The sequence below is a fragment of the Austrofundulus limnaeus genome, unplaced genomic scaffold, assembly GCF_001266775.1.
Source record: "Austrofundulus limnaeus strain Quisiro unplaced genomic scaffold, Austrofundulus_limnaeus-1.0 Scaffold1825, whole genome shotgun sequence".
NCBI classification, from domain to species: Eukaryota; Metazoa; Chordata; class Actinopteri; order Cyprinodontiformes; family Rivulidae; genus Austrofundulus; species Austrofundulus limnaeus.
Window position 1 is genome coordinate 577 of NW_013954227.1, and position 17,152 is coordinate 17,728.

The window sequence follows — 17,152 nt, forward strand, 5'->3', positions numbered from 1 at the left end:
TCCAGGGAGGTTAAACTTCTGAAGAAWCTGTGGAGCATCAAACTGATCAGAGATGGTCTCGTAGCCTCTAACCTTTAGCCTGATGTCAATAATGTTTTCTAAGGTTTCCTTTTATTGAGAAAAGGTGTACAAATAAATCCTGTGTCCACTGTTTCTAATTAAACTGGGTCAGGTGTTTGAAAACAAAAGAACCTATAAAAGAGTAGCAGGAAATACGTGTTGATTCATTCAGTGAGACTCCTGGAAACCAACTGAGTCAAACTGAAAACTTATTTTATCCRACCCAAACGGGGCTGAGAGCAGAAAAAAGATTGAAGGACTGAGTCCGGTTTAAAGTTCAAACCAGGTCACTTTGGGTTCCAAAAGTTTACATATTGTAAAATTRACAACGATTAAGACATCCGCTTTGATCCACCCCAACCTTATTGTCCTGAAGGGTCGATGACCTCATTAAAGAAAGCCTCACCTGACCTCCCATCACATCCATCACACCTGAATTATTGGCTCAAACRGAATCCTGGCGGCACCGTGTAAAATGTCAAGTTGATACAAGGCAAGAAAAATGGCTTAAATCACGTTGATTAATATGATGAATCACCGAATCCCACCCACTAATCAGAACGCTCTGAGCGGCGGGAGGCGGGGCCTGACAGGATCAGGTCGGTGGTCCAGTCTGTGGTTTTTTTTTTCTCTCCCCATCAGAGGAGGCAGGAGGACTGCAGGAGGGAGGGAAGCACTTCACCGTGCTCTCCTCGTTGTCTGTGGCAGGCGCAATAACGAACCAGAACGCTCTCAGAGAAAATTAGCTGCATTCTTGTCTGGGTGCAGAGAGACGCGTGCACTCTGAGGAAGGTAAGCTTTCTCTTTTTCCTCCCTCCATCCAGCACCTCCATGTCTGGCTCACAATATGCGTTTTGCAACATGCTTTAGTGGAATTAATTTAAATCTAATGCAGGATTCTGTAATTCTTTTTTTTAAAACGGCTCCGAGACGCACTATGAGGGTAAAACAAAATGTGCAAAACTTTAGCCAATTGTTGTAACCTTTTGGGTCATCAAATAATCAAAAATGAAACATTTTTTAAAACGGATATATTATTTGGAGTATCTCCCCTCAACAGGTAGATTGTCATCAATCCAAATAAAACAGATGTGAAATGAGAAATTGGTTAAAATATAACTAAAAAATAGTTTGATTTAAAGGCTGGAATCCATCTGCAGTAAAAAATAAATAAATAAATAAAAAACGAGACTGAACCATCAGGTGGATGAAAGCTGCTGCTGCTGAAGGTTGATGCAACATAATCACCAGTGTCATAAAGGTATTGAATTATGAACTTCAAGCAGTGACTCATCCCCCGAGGAGAATAGGCAGCATTTTAGGAAATGGACTTCATGTGCTGTAATTCATCCGGAGAGTGCTCTCCTCTCCAGAACCCGACACACTCGGTCACGCGGCACTCGTGGAAGCGGCGACGCACGTGAGCTGACCTTCTCCGGCAGCGGGAGGGAGGCGCCGGGGTTGCGTTTTCCCGATGCGATGTCGTGACCTGAAGATAATAACTGGAGAAAGTTTCTCAAAGCTGGCAGGATGAAGAAATATATATATACTGATGTGACTGTTCAGGTCAGGAATGTGAGGATTGCTGCCTCCTTCTGATCTACTGAGTTTTAGTCACTTAATGAGGACATATTAGGCAAAATCCCCTTTTTTTAGCTGTTAAATGCATTTTGGAGTCTCTAGGAGTGCAGAAATTTTGAATTTAGTTTATCCCGGGCCATGTGTTGGCAAAAATTTTCTGATATGATACATATCATGACATAGGGGGTTACAATATTGWGACAATTATGATATATTGTGATACTGTACGCAAGGTGATATTTTGCCAGTTTTTCTCCAAAAATTCTACTTAAAAATAAAACTCACAATGTTACATATGATTACCCACAATGGTAATGGCTGTGTCCAAAACGGCAGGACGGGTCCTCCGGAGGACCCAGACTCCCCGGTCTCGGTGGGCTGGGTCCTTGGTAGACCGGGAAGACCGGAAAAAAAGAGGCTGTGGATTTGGACGGTCTAGCCTCCCCTCCTTACCCCGGTGTATGTCATGTCTCCTAGCAACTGTGACGACGCTAAACAAGCAAACTTAAATGAAAACGAGAAAAATATCAATATATTAGCATTATTAATATCACAAAACTATAAAATGAACTTAAAAGTATCATTTGAAGAACTAATTGACCCGCTGTAGGTTCATGTTTATTTCGCGTTTTTTATGACGAAAAAATAATATGTAAAAACATGTCCATACAAATGACAAAAGTATTAGAATTACAACCGCTAATTTTTTTTAAATTTTTAAATCACCATACTTTTATTTAAAATGTATTCTTTTCTCTCGCTTCGTCCGCCATTACTAGCTTAAAAAAATCTCCGGTCGGGCCGCAATGCATTATGGGATATGCTGGGCCGGGAAGCATCCATCAGACCTGTCCTTCGATTCGGGGAAAAAGAAGGACGTATTTGTCGGACGCATCGGAGGAGTCTTCCGTTTTGGACGTCCTTCGTCGCGGCGCTGTGACGTATGCGGCCGACGAATTCGACCTTCGGAGGACCCGACCTGCCGTTTTGGACACAGCCAATGTTTGAGGCATTAAACTCTCTGGCTCTTCCAGGGTGGAGGAGCAAATGGCTGGCTGACTGCTGCCAACTAGTGGTRGGAGGCTAAATTACAACACAAGAATGAACCGCTGGCATAAAGTTTATGTTTTAATCAGTGCTTTAGAGCAGTGGTTCCAAAAGTTGGGGTTCGGATCCCTTTGTGGGTCACAAAATATCAAGCGAGGGTCCCCAGATGATTTCCAGACATCAATTTAAATGCAAATAAATTGCAAATGGAAGATATTTTCATCCTAATTATAGTAAATAATTTTATTTACAATAATTTTATATGAATAAAAGTAGTATTGTAGTTATTATGGRTTATATTGTTATTATGCRCATYTTASCAAAGTTTGCYTAAGTAAACGAGTAATATCTGAAGTCACAAATTTCTGCAACTGTAATGTAATGTAAAAAGCTTAATTTGAAAACCATTGCTTTAGAGAGTTGATACAGTATTGGGAAATGAAATATCGCAATATTTCAGTGTATCGATATTTTCTTACACCCCTTATAGATGTTGTTATAGAGTCATATTTTGCATCAGTTTCTCTATGTTCTATGACGTTTTCTGAATTATTACGTCAAATTTTTTGCAACGGAGCTCCCTAATATGGTCTGGACTTACCAACTATAATTTGTTGGTCCTCATTCTCCTCTGGTTCTGGGTCAGGCTCTGGGTCCAACATGTAAGGCTGGATGGACAAGTCTTCCCTTTTTGTCATATTTTAATTCATTTGTAAATAAAATATTTCTGCGCAGCTATATAGTCGTAAAGCCCTCTATCAAACTAGAATGGYCCGCTCTTTGAAGCACCTCAATTGGATTAAAAGAGATAGCTACAAAACGATTTGATCTGAAACACACTTTGGAAAAGGAGTGGAACAGGGGCTTGTGGAGTTACAATAAGGATGAATTCAGACCAAAGCATTGCAGTTCCGCTTTATATAGACCCCAATTGAAGGATTTAAATGTGAAAAAGAAGGATTTAAAAGCCTGATATGTCTCCTTTAAGGTAATATTTCACTTAGTTTTTTTGCAGGGGTTTCCAACTGGCCTCAAGAGCGCAAAGATGTATTTTTCCTAAATCTGGCCACGCCACTAGTCACCAAGACGAGATTGAGACAGGACCAAGACTTTTAGGGGCCGAGACCAAGACCAGAACAAAAATAACTGAAACTAGTTTCCTAAAACATACAGTATTCTGTACACAGGTGGCTAACTTAATAGCTAATATTGTCTAAATCTCTGTGTGAGGGCCGGGTAAAGAATTTTAGCGCAGAGGAGGATTGCTAACATTAACTAGCTAGCTTTGCTAACATCACCTACACATAGCGTACGTTTGTCCTTCTTTTCTAATGCCCCTTTTCTACTAGTACCCCTAGAGCATGGTTCAACGTGGCTCTCCTTGGTTCCACTAGCAAGGATTCATGGAACCAAGCCCTTTTTCGCTACTTTGTTATGGTTCCAAGTGTAAAGGTGGCCTGAAAATGCAACATCAGAATACTGTTGGTCACTAATAGTTTGGTAGGTGGAGTCATACAAGAGCTACTCTCAGAACCACCTGATCTGCCATTTGTAATAAAAACGCTACTATGTCCTCCATTGTTGTGTTGCATATCTGTTTGGGGTCGTCTTCTTCTAATGGTGGATGGCAAAATGCTTAATGGAGCATAACCACCACCAGCTGGTAAGGCYTGTGGCATAACGTGGACCACCCAACTTAAAGATGAACCCATACACTGGAGCTGTTACTYAAGTGTAATGGAAAACCCACCGAACCGTGCTGAACAGAGTTCAGCCAAGTCAAGTAGAGGCACTATAAGTGACGATACACATTTGATGTATCCCCACCGTCTCGGAAAGCGAYGCACTGCAGAATTTACAAGTTTCTGTACACTTTCTCCTGGTGCTGTTTTACAAATATTCTTTATTATTTATTTAGCCAAATTGCATTACTGACTGATGTATTCTCCCGTTCTCAAACACTGTTCACTTATTTGGGGTGCCACATGCAAGTGGCTGATGGGGATGGTGGTAACAAAAATCCATAATTAGCAATGAGCCAAGCTTGGATTTGAATCAGAACATTTTACATTCAAAGCAAKAATGTTAACAAATAAATTGGATAATATGCTGGCTATTTAGTGATATTTCCACAGTTGTGGTCCTGACTGGTTTTGACATAAAATCCTGAGTCCACAACGTCCGAGTCCAAGACCATCCAAAAGTCTTGAGTTCTACAACACGCTCCGTTACAAGCAGTTCAATGAAGCTGCAACAGAAAGTTTACGGGMMTTTTTTCTTGCAAAATTGTCTTAACTCGCTAGTCTCCAACAATCCCAGCTCGGTGAGATCCTGGCTTTAGTTCTCATTAACTGGATTTTTCCCATCATGCTTTGCTGCACCTTCACCACGTAAAGATGTGGGTAAACGTTACCACGTCTGCACACAGTAGGCAATAAAACTCAACTACATTCAGCTCATGTGCTGCTTTTATAATAAACCTGCTGCCTCAAACAATAAACTACTACTTTGGGTAAATTTGACTACAGTCAGGGTACATTAGGTCGACTAATGTTCCCTAAAGTTTTCTGTTTTATCAAATAAAAACCCCATTTATCAATTCAAGCCTACATTCTTCTCYTTCGACTCGCATCTTTATTGGTCCTGTTGCTTCAAGGACAGAACGTCTCCCCATTACATCCACTAATGCAACAACATGAGCAGACAAGCCTCTGGATTACTCATGTAAATTGGAGAATTATACTGTTTGCTGATAGCTTTTAATCAAATCTTATCTGTAGAGGAAGATGTGCAGCCTCGGTCCCTGCGGGGGCTGGCWGGTCGGTGCAAAAGAATGCCATTAAGGTGCTCATTAAATTTATTATTTGCAGCCTAATGAATATCCGTAGCAAAAAAAAAAAAAAATCAAAAGCTTAGATTTCTGTTTAGGAAAAATCAAATCCTTACATTGGAGAAGTAGGAACTATGTTTAGCTAAYAGAAAGTCTCAAATGATCAAATGAATCAGGACTGACATTTGAGATGATTGACTGTCCTAACAAGTGTATTAATATTTTTTTTTTCCTGGAGAAAGAAAATATGAGACAGAAGTGGCAGATTGGAGCTGGAAAAGGTGGGAGGACAACGACGAGTGGACCGGACTGCAAATGTCATTTCACACATCGGACACCGCTTCAGCGTTTCATCCCCGTCACCTCGCTGCCCCGTCTGGTAAAACATACGGCTGAAACTAAGTGGAGCGGTTCACAGAGCAGTCACATCATGATGACCACCCAACTTGCAGTGCTGTGCACAAGTTTTGAAAAACCACTCTTCTTTTTCTGTTGCTTCTAAAGAACCAGACTTTGGTGTATTTTCAGAATAATCACCAGTTCCTCGGGCTTCCTGAAGGTCACTCAAGGGTTTTCTTTGTACTTTGGCTGCTTGTATCTGACCCCAACAGCATACAGGGCAAGGTGCGCTTTAAAAAAATGAGAATAATGTTGGAAAAAAAACTAAAGAAGCAGTGTTTCCAATAGATGAATGCTATGGAAAGGTTATACTGATCAAAGGAAACATCAACCTTCAGTTGATTATCTGTTAGGTTTTCAGCTAATAGCTCTGAAAATCATCTTGKTTTTCCTGACAAACTGTTATTTTTAATGTTTTTTACTCAACTAAAGAAATGGATAAATATTTGTTACAGGCTGCTGGTGACAAGACCCTAAGGGTGTATTCACACCAGGAAAGTCCTTTGGTCCACTCCAAAAGCAGATTATGTTTGATGCAGTTTGCGTTTACGTTTTCAAGGGCAGCTCATTTAACGTTGGTTTTATGATGATAAACTTCTAATTTTGGGATGCATTGGGGTGCATTCACACCTGCATGAAAGGTCCGGACCAACACGGGAAACAAACTCTGGTCCWTTTAAAGTGGACCAAATGAGTCAAGTGTGAATCCACCCTAAGGATCCAAATTAAACTGGTTTTAGTGCAGAGTCGTCTATTATAGGTCCATCCCTTGAGTTTAGAAGGTATTTTATTCTGTACCGTTCAAAAATAAAAACATTTCTCTGAAAATAATCAGTTACTGGACTGAAAATGAGATTAAACTTTCGAAAGACTTTCATAAAGCCTGAAAAAATCTGATCAAGACCACTTTAAAATACTTTTTAATTTAAAGTTTGAATCCTGGGAAGCAAAAAAAAAAACTAATGATGGAAAAAATGTAGAATTTTGTAGAGTATGCTTAATTATTTGGTTCGTTTTGGCCACAAAACCTGATCTGACCAACAAAAAAAAACAAGAAGATGTAGGAACTCTCTTTAGGTTCTTTGTGTCTTTTGGATTATGGATTAGCTTTTATGAATTAAACCATCCCACCTGATTTTTTAAAAGGTACCATTCAGAATTTTCTTTTGTACTAAAGAATATTACAATAGAATAGTAAAATTACAATGAAAACCAAGATGTAAACTTAAAGACAAGCGCCTCTTCAAGCTCTGRCGACCATTATGACTGCCTGCCTTGATGGCTCAGAGGTGTAACAGCAACAAGCTGACTTCAACCTCTTATTTTGTCTCGATCCTTGCATAAATCAAGTTAAAGACAGAAAGCATCTGTAACATCAGCATTACTCTACTTGTCTGTTATGACGTCGTCGCGAAAAGTTCTCAAAGATCAGGTTGTTTTTTGCCTCGGGGCGATCTGAACACAGCGCAAGAACACAAAATGTGTCGCCTCAGCAGCTCGATGACGAACTGAGGGCAAACCTGGACGGTGCTGCAGAGTGTAYGAATAATGCGCTGCATCTTGTATTTCTCATTTCACCTCCGGTCAGCGTTAATTTATGTCCCGTTTGACCCTTTTGGCAGCGGCGAACCGATGCTCCGACACTTGTGGACGGAGGAGAAAACTTGTTGCTGTGGCCGCCCTTAAATCTTTTTTTTTTTTTTTTGCCACTTCACCGCACTGAGAAATCTCATTCCAGCTGAACATGCTTCACAAACATCACCGCGACCCAACATATTCGTTCACAGCGTGCGGCATTTTTGTTTCCCCTCCGGGCCACRGGTGCTGAAAGCCCACCATTAAGTGTTTATGTGTGTTTTGGTTCAGTGGGACTTTTTATCTCGCTCACTGACATCTCAAACACTCAGAGAGAGGGAGGCGGTGAGCGGGCCTATCAGCGCCTCTCTGGGGGTTATATAGTGTCGTCCTCACGCTTCAGTTCGCAGCCTGTCATCTGACGAATGAGTTAAAACCCAGAAACACACTCGAGASCTTCAAGGAAGCCATCGTCTGCGCTGGAAGCCTGTCTGCCCTTAAAAAACATAATTATTTGTGCTTTCATTTATCTCCTCGCAGCACGGTTGGCTGGATTTCCCATAATGCCACAAATTATTTTTCTTTCGGCTCCCGGAGAGAATCGTTATTTCTACTCTCCTCCTGTTTCTTTGTGACGTCTTAATGTTTCTCATCTCCGCCCTCCTTACAGAACATCAGTCTGAGCAGATAAAAAAGGGTAAACTAAAGTCAAACTTTAATAAAAACTTGTTTCAAGGTTGCACAGACAAAGGTGACAGTGAACGAAAAGGAAAATAYGACGAGGCGGGTAGAGTACCCAAAAATTGTACTCAAGTAAGAGTAGCACTACTTTAACATATTTTTACTCAAGTAAAAGTGTAAATTAGCCATTCAAGAAGTGACTCAAGAGTTTTATAGTAACTAAGTATATTTACGTCGTTACAGTTCTTAACTGGTTTTTTTGAGGATTTGCAATTTTACAAATTATTTTTAAATAGCTACTTTTACTTTTATTTTGTTACAATTTAAGCTAAAAATGATACTTTTACTTTAAAATTTGACACCTCGTTACAAAATTAAACATGTTTGAGCTCATCGTGAAAGAAGATGTTTCTGCACTCTAAAAAATGAAGCGTTGAATTTACTCAACAGTCGTGTCAACTGGCTCCACTAAGATTAGTCGAGTAAGTTGAGCAAAGAGTATAAATATATCGCTCAATTTACTCAACCTGGCTTAGTGGAACCAGTTTGGTTCAGTAAATTCAGCAGTTAATTTTAAAAGAGATTGTGTAAAAGTACTTTCACTTTCCCAATTTTTGTGAACAATTTTACTTGAGTAGTTTTCTCATCATCTCCAGAAAACGAAGTATAAGTTAAGAAAAAGTGCTGACGGGGCAGCTCAAAAGACTCACAAGGCTTGGACGTGGCAAAACACAGGACATGAAAACCTTTAGGCTGGAACATAGAGCACAATACAGAACAATGATCCAACAGGGAAGTGCAGATAAAACACAGAATATGAAGGTGAGACTAATGAGCACAAACAGGAAACACCTGGAGGATCAGGTGTGAGTGGGCGGGGCTGCAGAAAAGGCAGAAAGGAGGAAGAAAACAGAGGACAAGATAGAAAACTACAATAAATCATGAGCACAGACATAGATCACGACATATATGTATGTATTTATGTTATTTTCATGTATGTATCTGATACAATAAAAACAATTCTTTGTTTTTGTTGTTACATATTTAAAGGCACAGTGTGTAGGATTTGTTGTTTTCAGCGACATCTAGTGGTTGAGCGGTTGAATCGTCCTCCCTGGTCCTCCCCCCACCCCCACCCCCTGCTTCCAAACACAAAGGAGTTGCTACGGTGTCTCTCAGGTGTCAAAAACCTTTGATAATTCCAACCGCGATGTCTACCAGCAGCTTCAGGGCTAGTGATGTTTCAAGTGGTAAGATTATGAGCTTTAATAAGTAAAATTATCCCAGCTACAATAACAGACAACAAATATTACATTTATAGTATTACAACTAAAACCAGTTTTGACGCCGCTGCCGCAGTTTGTCCTTCATGAGCCTTCGTAGACAAGATGGCAGCTGTCTGTACTGGCGACCCGCAACCGTGGAGATATAAACAGCTTTTTATAAGGTAAAAATAATAAAACAAGGTCTTTGTCTGCAATGATTAGACATGTTTTTTTATTATTGTCATTAGTGATTATCTCAATTTTGGCTAAAAAAAATTGACAAAATCCTACACACTGTGCCTTTAAATGTTCTACATTGTTTTACTATCCACTGTTACTATGTTTTGTTTGTTTTGTTAAAAAATGGATCTTTTTTTGTTTAAATTGATACGTGTGTAACATTTGTCATGTGTCATTTTTATCATGTAAATGGAGGAAGAAAAAGCAACATTGGCTTCAAGAATCGGGGATCCGTTAGACTGATGTGAAAATAATTTACCTTAAAAAAAAGTGCCCGCTATGCTCCATCAGAACTGACGCAATCGGCTCTCATTGTCGCAGTTGCATGACAAAAATTGCGGGGGAGTAGGGGGCTTAAAGACTGAGCTACGGGGAGGAGCTTTGTGTAAATAGGCGGAGCTTTGTTCCAGCGCCTACCACAGGAGATTGAAGGATTTCTCAAACATGCATGAACGAGTCAAAACAACACGCTGGTATGTTTCTGATGAGGAGTGACATTATAACATGAACTCAATTTTGCATACCCGCCCCCCCTTTAAATCTGAATAATATTAAGGTATTTTATGGGTGTCAGCTAGCAGAGGTCACACTGTTAGTGGATGAAAAGGAAATTGCGAGTGCTCCATATTTCACCCCTTTGTTTACTCTGCAGCATCTCTAATGAAGTGAGAAGATCGCTGAGTGATATTTTTACCTTTTAATCAGAGACGGATGTAAAAATGTTCTGTCATTTTGTTTCTGTAATTTTCTTGTTTCTTTCCTGCTGAGGGGAAAAAAACGTAATTAAGGAGTCGAGAGCCTGATTTATGAAAACCTGTCGTTGCGGCGCTGTTGTTAAATATATTTTCTTTGTTATCTTGTTTTGCAGATTTATCGCTGCGAGACCTTTCAGGGTGAATAAAGATGACATCTTGGATCTGTCAATGATTAAATCATGTTTTTTCATTAGGTATTTCAGACTCACTATGACWAATTGCTGCTGTGTCACGCTGTCAAAACATGACATTCAGCCAAGGAATCCGGACAACGTGATCTATGGATTGTTGGCAAAGGCTGCTGCATTTGTAAAATGAAATGGAAAAGCAGTTCATCCAGCTGGGAAGGGTTTTCTTCTCTGCGCCGGATGGGGCAGACAACAGGGGGAGTTGTAGATCTTCATGAATAGCTTCAGCCAGGAGTTTACGATGGTTCCAGCTGAGAACATCAGCGTGTTGTCTCCAGCAGATTTCTGCCCAAACTGCAGCTCCTCCACCCAACCAGAGGTCGACGTCACCAAGGRGGTGGTTCTAGGGCTCGTGCTGGTGGTTTTCATCGTGTTCGGAGTCCTGGGCAACATCCTGGTCATCCTGTCTGTGGTCTTCCATCGCCAGTGGCGCTCCGTGACGCATTACTTCATCGCCAACTTGGCCGCCGCAGACCTGCTGCTCAGCTTCGCCGTCCTGCCCTTCTCCGCCACCTCCGAAGCTCTGGGCAAGTGGGTGTTCGGGCGTGACTTCTGCAGCGTCTGGGCCGCCCTGGACGTCCTCTGCTGCACCGCCTCCATCCTCAGCCTGTGTGTGATTTCCATCGACCGCTACCTGGCTGTCAGCTACCCTCTGAGGTATCCYGCCATAGCGACCGGGCGGCGAGGCCTGACCGCCGTGGCTGCTCTCTGGGGAGTCTCAGCAGCCATATCCGTGGGCCCTTTGTTTGGATGGAAGGAGCCTGACCCGGAAGATGAGACGGTGTGTCGGATCACAGAAGAGCCGGGCTACGCTTTGTTCTCAGCTTTGGGGTCGTTCTACATCCCCCTGGTCATCATCCTGGCCATGTACTGCCGCGTCTACACCGTGGTGAGGAAGGAGACCAAGACCCTGCGGGAGAGCAGCAAAGGCGAGGAGGTGGAGATGGAGGGCGTGATGCTGAGGATACACAGAGGGAACTCTGCTCAGGCAGAGAAACACGAGGGCGAGGAGAACGCCATGAACAAACGGCCCTCCTTCCACCTGCCAAAGATGCTGAAGTTCTCCGGAGAGGAAAAAGCKGCCAAGACTCTGGGCATCGTGGTCGGCTGCTTTGTTTTGTGCTGGCTCCCGTTTTTTCTGGTTTTACCCATCGGTAGGTACCTCCTGACACCTCTGCACCAAAACCTGACTCTGTCTACTTTTCAGTTTAGTTTAGAAGGAGCTGCTTCCAATTGCACCAAACACCGTCAACCCCTGGATTAGAAGAGAATCATTCAGAATATTCTTGCAATAAGGTATACCCAAAGAGTTTAAGCAAAACCAATTCAAGATGGCTGCCTCAGCTAACGGACATAGGCAAACACCAAAATGAACTAGCATACATAACAAAGCACCAATGCACCAGAACTCACCAGAACAGATTTATTGTTTTCGTTGGGGGTCCAGTGGTGGTGGCAGTGGGGAGGTCTTTGYTGGGCCTGATGGATAGCCCTTCATCAGAGCTAAACAACAAAAAAATCTGAAGCTGCTATGTTGAATAGTTTTTGAATTATAAACATTTTTGTATGTCCAGACACCCCCTTTTTAGATGGAGACCCTCCTCAGATATGGTATAATTGTAAAACCGTTGGGTGGTGCAGTGTAGGTCGGACACATCTACAGTTCTGCCAAATTTCATGCTGATCAGTGCAGTCGTTTCCGTGCTACGGTTGACCAAAGATTATTGAAAATAAATAAACAAAGAAAGAAAGAAAGAAAGAATAGAATAGAATAGAATAGAATAGAATAGAATAGAATAGAATAGAATAGAATAGAATAGAATAGAATAGAAACAGCCTTTTTTGTTGTGGGGAAATTCAGGTGCAGTAGCAGCAGCATGTACACACATCAATCCACAAAACAGTACGCTGCCATGTGACAACATTAATAGCAGCAAAAAAATAATAGAATTAAAGATAGTAACAACAAAAATAAACATAGATCAATGTCAAAAATAAGAATAATAATTACAGTACCAATAGTCTTAATTTTGGCCCTCATATTGCCCCATACACCTCTGCATCAAAAGAAGTCAGWTGAGGTGGTTAGGGTCATCTGATCAGGATGCATCTTAGTCACCTCCCTTCAGAGATTTTTCATGCAGACCCAGAATGCACTGGAGGGATAATATATCCTCTCAGGCCTGGGAACATTTTGGGTTCCCAAAGGACCTGGAGAGTATCGTACGGGAGAAGGAGGTCTGGATATCTCTCCTGGACCTCTTGTCTTTGCAACGTGACTATGGATAAGTGGTAGAAGGTGTAAACGTAGATTAGAAAATCTTGTGTGCAGCAGCCTTCACATGCAAATAAAAAACAAGAGCCCCCTAGAGTCTGCAATAAATACCTGAATGCACGCATGCAGAGAAACATTTATGCAGGTATGAATACGGTTTATTTTTTCACTAAGGCTYGTTTTACTGAGGCCTGAATCATTGCACAACGCTGGTAATTAAAATGTTTTGCTCTGCGAACGTCCAGCCGGACTTTCCTCCTCGACACATTTGACTCACAGTGTCTCTGCAAGGACATGAAAAATTCAATTACAAGCAACCAAATAGAACAAACAAAACTGCKGAATGGGCCTCCACTGTGGAATGAGCCAAACCATTGCTCCCTCGTACGAAAGCTATTATAGATAACAAGCATGAAGCTTAATGGACTGTAATGCCAGGAGGCATCCAGAGTCACCGCAGACTCCCAAGGCAGACAGTCAGAGGGATAGTTGTGCATTTCAATAGAGGCAGAGCTTCACGGCTCACAGCTCAATCAGACACGAGGAGATGAGAGGTCAAGATTTTTAAACCTTTTGAAATACCCAAGAAATTTTCTTTTACGACTAAAATTCTTGGCCTGTTTTTTGCTAAAGCACTTGTTAATCAACCTGTTACGCAGCAACAATTCTCCAGGGCTTTTACTAAGCTTATAAAACCAGATAACTTTATCCAAGAAACAGATAATGCTGTCGGTAGGCATTGCTCTTGGAACAAACGATGTATATTGGGTAAGCAGGGTTGGGCTTGGTTGGTACTTGGATGGGTATATTGGGTAAGCAGGGTTGGGCTTGGTTYGTACTTGGATGGGAGACTGCCTAGGAATACAAGKTGCRGTAAACCAYTGTAGGAGTTGCCCCACACTGTAACTATAGCAATAAAAACATTTGACCGTAACAGGTCGCCTTCTATGAAGGATGACAAGTAGTATGTTTTTGTCAGAAAAGATAATCTGCTTGATGTAAAATAACTTCACTGATTCTCTTTGCACCACAAAACAGAAAAAAAGACCTCCTAATGTTGCCTTTTTTCAGGGATACATTTAATCCGTTTGAATTTTTGAGGTTTCACCGTTTAAAAACAGCATCAATAAACCGTGYCAGCCATCTTGAATTGGGTTGTATCTAAAAGTTAACCAGTTGCAAACATCCATGCAGTGGTTCATTGAAGTCTGTTGAGTGGCTGATGAGATATTTTACTAACAGGCACAGGAAATAACATGATCACACACCTTTTAAAGGGGACATATCATGAAAAAAATCCACTTTTTTAGCTGTTAAATGCATTTTTTGTGTACTTGGAGATTATTGGAGTGCAGAAAATGTGAATTTAGTTTCTCCCAGTGCTGCGTGGATGATTTTATATTTTTCATTAATTTCTCTATTTTCTAGGACGTTTTCGGAATTATTACATCAAATTAWTTGCCACAAAACAAAAATTTGGTGACCTTCAAGTCTTCAGTTGATGACGTATTTTAATTAATTTGTGAATAAAAATTTTCTTTGCCGCTATAATGGTAAACCCCKCTATCAAGCTGGAATGGACCACTCGGTGAAGCACCTCATTTGGATTTAAAGAGGCAACCTTAAAACGAGTTAATCTGAGACACGCCTCAGAAAAGGGGCGGGGCTTGTGGAGTTACAGTAAGGAGGAATCAATTCAGACCAGTTCCACTTTTTAAAGCAGATAAACAGTGCAATATTAGTTAAATGTTTAACTATTGTTATTTCACTTCTCTAGTTAATTTTTGTCTGTTTCCATGTTCAGGGTCTATTTTTCCGTCCTACAAACCGTCTGAAACCATCTTTAAGATAACCTTCTGGCTGGGTTACCTCAACAGCTGCATCAACCCCATTATCTACCCGTGCTTCAGTCAGGAGTTCAAAAAGGCCTTCCACAACATGCTGCGAGGGCGCTGCCTGAGAGCCGGGACTCCCGCCGCCAAACAGGGACCCGTCGGCTCCCACTCCTCCGGTCTGGGCCCAGCATCCAACGCGCCCGTTACCACCGTCAGSAACCGGCCCGCTGCGTCTCCGTGGGCTTGCTGCGGGACACTGTCGACCTCGCCGTCGTGTGCCGGCGGTAAAAAACGAGCTCAGAGGAAAGGTCTGCTGAAAGCCTGGTGCCTTTCAGCGAGGCGGACCTCGGGACCGCAGACCCCCTCCACGAACGGGTCGGCCAAGGTCTTGCAACTTTCTCTTGGCATTTCAGGAGAAGCTGTTTAATTMGCTTCTTGAGAATTCTGGGCATCCAGACCTCATTTTTCAGTCTTCTCAGTGGCACAATTATAAAACAACTCCTGGGTAAGAGAATTCCTGAAATGCAACAAATGACTTGCTCAGACAGGAAGTTTTGGACTTGTATTTTTGGTTTAAGCCAAGCGTACGAACACGAGGAGGCACATCAACAGAGCTTAAAAATGAAGCGATCACTCTGAATGAAAGTGTAGGAGAACCCCAGAGACATGATTTCATTAAACATTAGTGGTATTTCTGCATTTTGGACTAAAACCCTTTGAGGCAGGATATTAAAACACTCTGGGGATAATTATCATTCACTAACAGCTCAGAGAAACCAGGTGTGGGAGTGTGTGTGTGCATTTTGTGTGTGTGACCTCTGTTCTGATAAAGAAATGAGCAAGATTCATGTCATTGAAAGGAAATGTCAAGAACTGATTATTTTATTGAAGAAGGAAAATCTCTGCTGCTTGTTTTAAAGACTTTACCAAAGCTTTTTGTGTTTACATCATCTGTGATGTCAAATAAACGAAGTGCTGATGATGGGATGTTTGTAATTCAAGCTTTCCTGCCTGCGGGGGGGCTACACCGAGGGGGTCGTCTCCATGYTTTTTGCTTATTAAAACCCAAAAACAATCGAGAAACATCTATGATGCATGTACACATTTTAAACACCAGCTGTTTGATGTGATTCCTCAGCTGTAACTCCGTCATCAATGAGTTCTTATTTCCAGGACACCCAGGATCCCTGAGTCACTTCATTACTGGGAAGCCACAAACAGTGGCACTATCAGATTTCAGGAACAAACTGCTCCGTGAGCGTGCTACAGATTTAACTCGGAAGCAGGAAAAGTAGCGGCGGTTGAGCGCTTAAATAGATCCCAGCTCAGATAAATCAAGTCTTAGTCTCTCCAGCTTTCTTCATCAGTTTTAGCACAAACCTGGTTCATGTTTAGTATCAAGWAAAACAAAAATCAATATTTGGACATTACAAACAAATGCGGCTCTCAAACACTAACTTTGCGTATGGGGAAAACAAACGCCAAGAATGTGTTGCAGGTTTGCTGTTTTGGATAAACTAAAGTAGCTCACTGCAGATATATGAACCCAGGATTCCTACATTTGTTACATTTTGAGAAAGATGAGAAGAGGAAGGGACAAAGGATGAAGATAGTTGGGATGAGAATGGGTACAGATGACAGATAATGAGAGTGGACATGAGAATGTATACAATAAAGGGGGGTAAGAGCAAGAATGAGGAATGTGGAGGGGAAGTTGGATGAGAAGCTGGGWCGTGGGAGGCGGAGCTGGATGAGAAGCTGGGATGTGAAGGCGGAGCTTGAGAATCTGGTACTAGGAGTTGAAGTTAAATAAGAAGCTGGAAGGACAAGGTGGAGCAGGATGAGAAGCAAGGATTTGGAAGTAGAGATGGATGAAAAGCAAGGTACAAGGAGATGAAGTTAAAAGAAAAGATGAGACATGGAGGCAGAGCTAGATGAGAAGCAAGAACAAAGAGGTAGAGCCAGATGAGACGTAAGGGCATGGAAGGAAAGCTAGATGAGAAAGGAGGATGTGGAAACAGAACTGGATGAGAAGTGAGGTACAAGAAGGTAAAGGAGAAGCTGGGACGTGTAGGTGGAACTGGATGAGAAGCTGGGACAAGGAGGCGGAGCTTGATGAGAAGTTGGTAAAATGAGTTGAAGTTAAATAAGAAGTTGGAATGTGGAGGTGGAGCTTTATGAGAAGCTGGGATGTGGAGGTGGGGCTTTATGAGAAGCTGGGATGTGGAGGCGGAGCTAGATGAGAAGCTAGGATGTGTGGAGGTGGAGCTTGATGAGGAGCTAGGATGTGGAGGCGGAGCTTAATGAGAATCTGGGAGGTGGAGGTGGAGCTTGATGAGAAACTGGGATGTGGAGGCGGAGCTTGATGAGAAACTGGGATGTGGAGGCGGAGCTTGATGAGAAACTGGGATGTGGAGGCGG

The 17,152-nt window shown here is 41.9% G+C and overlaps 1 protein-coding gene across 2 annotated transcripts; it reads left to right on the forward strand.

The window, feature by feature from the left end:
- Positions 1-650: 650 nt before the first annotated feature.
- LOC106536457 (alpha-1A adrenergic receptor) lies at positions 651-15,718 on the forward strand. 2 transcript variants are annotated; one of them, XM_014033743.1, is made up of 3 exons: positions 651-852; positions 10,547-11,775; positions 14,701-15,718. In XM_014033743.1, exons 2-3 carry the CDS (start codon positions 10,836-10,838, stop codon positions 15,156-15,158), a joined length of 1,398 nt encoding a protein of 465 aa, XP_013889197.1. In that variant the 5' UTR covers positions 651-852; positions 10,547-10,835; the 3' UTR covers positions 15,159-15,718. The 2 variants fall into 2 exon arrangements, with proteins under 2 accessions (XP_013889197.1, XP_013889198.1); XM_014033744.1 differs by lacking the exon at positions 651-852 and having other exon boundaries at positions 10,022-11,775.
- Positions 15,719-17,152: the final 1,434 nt, after the last annotated feature.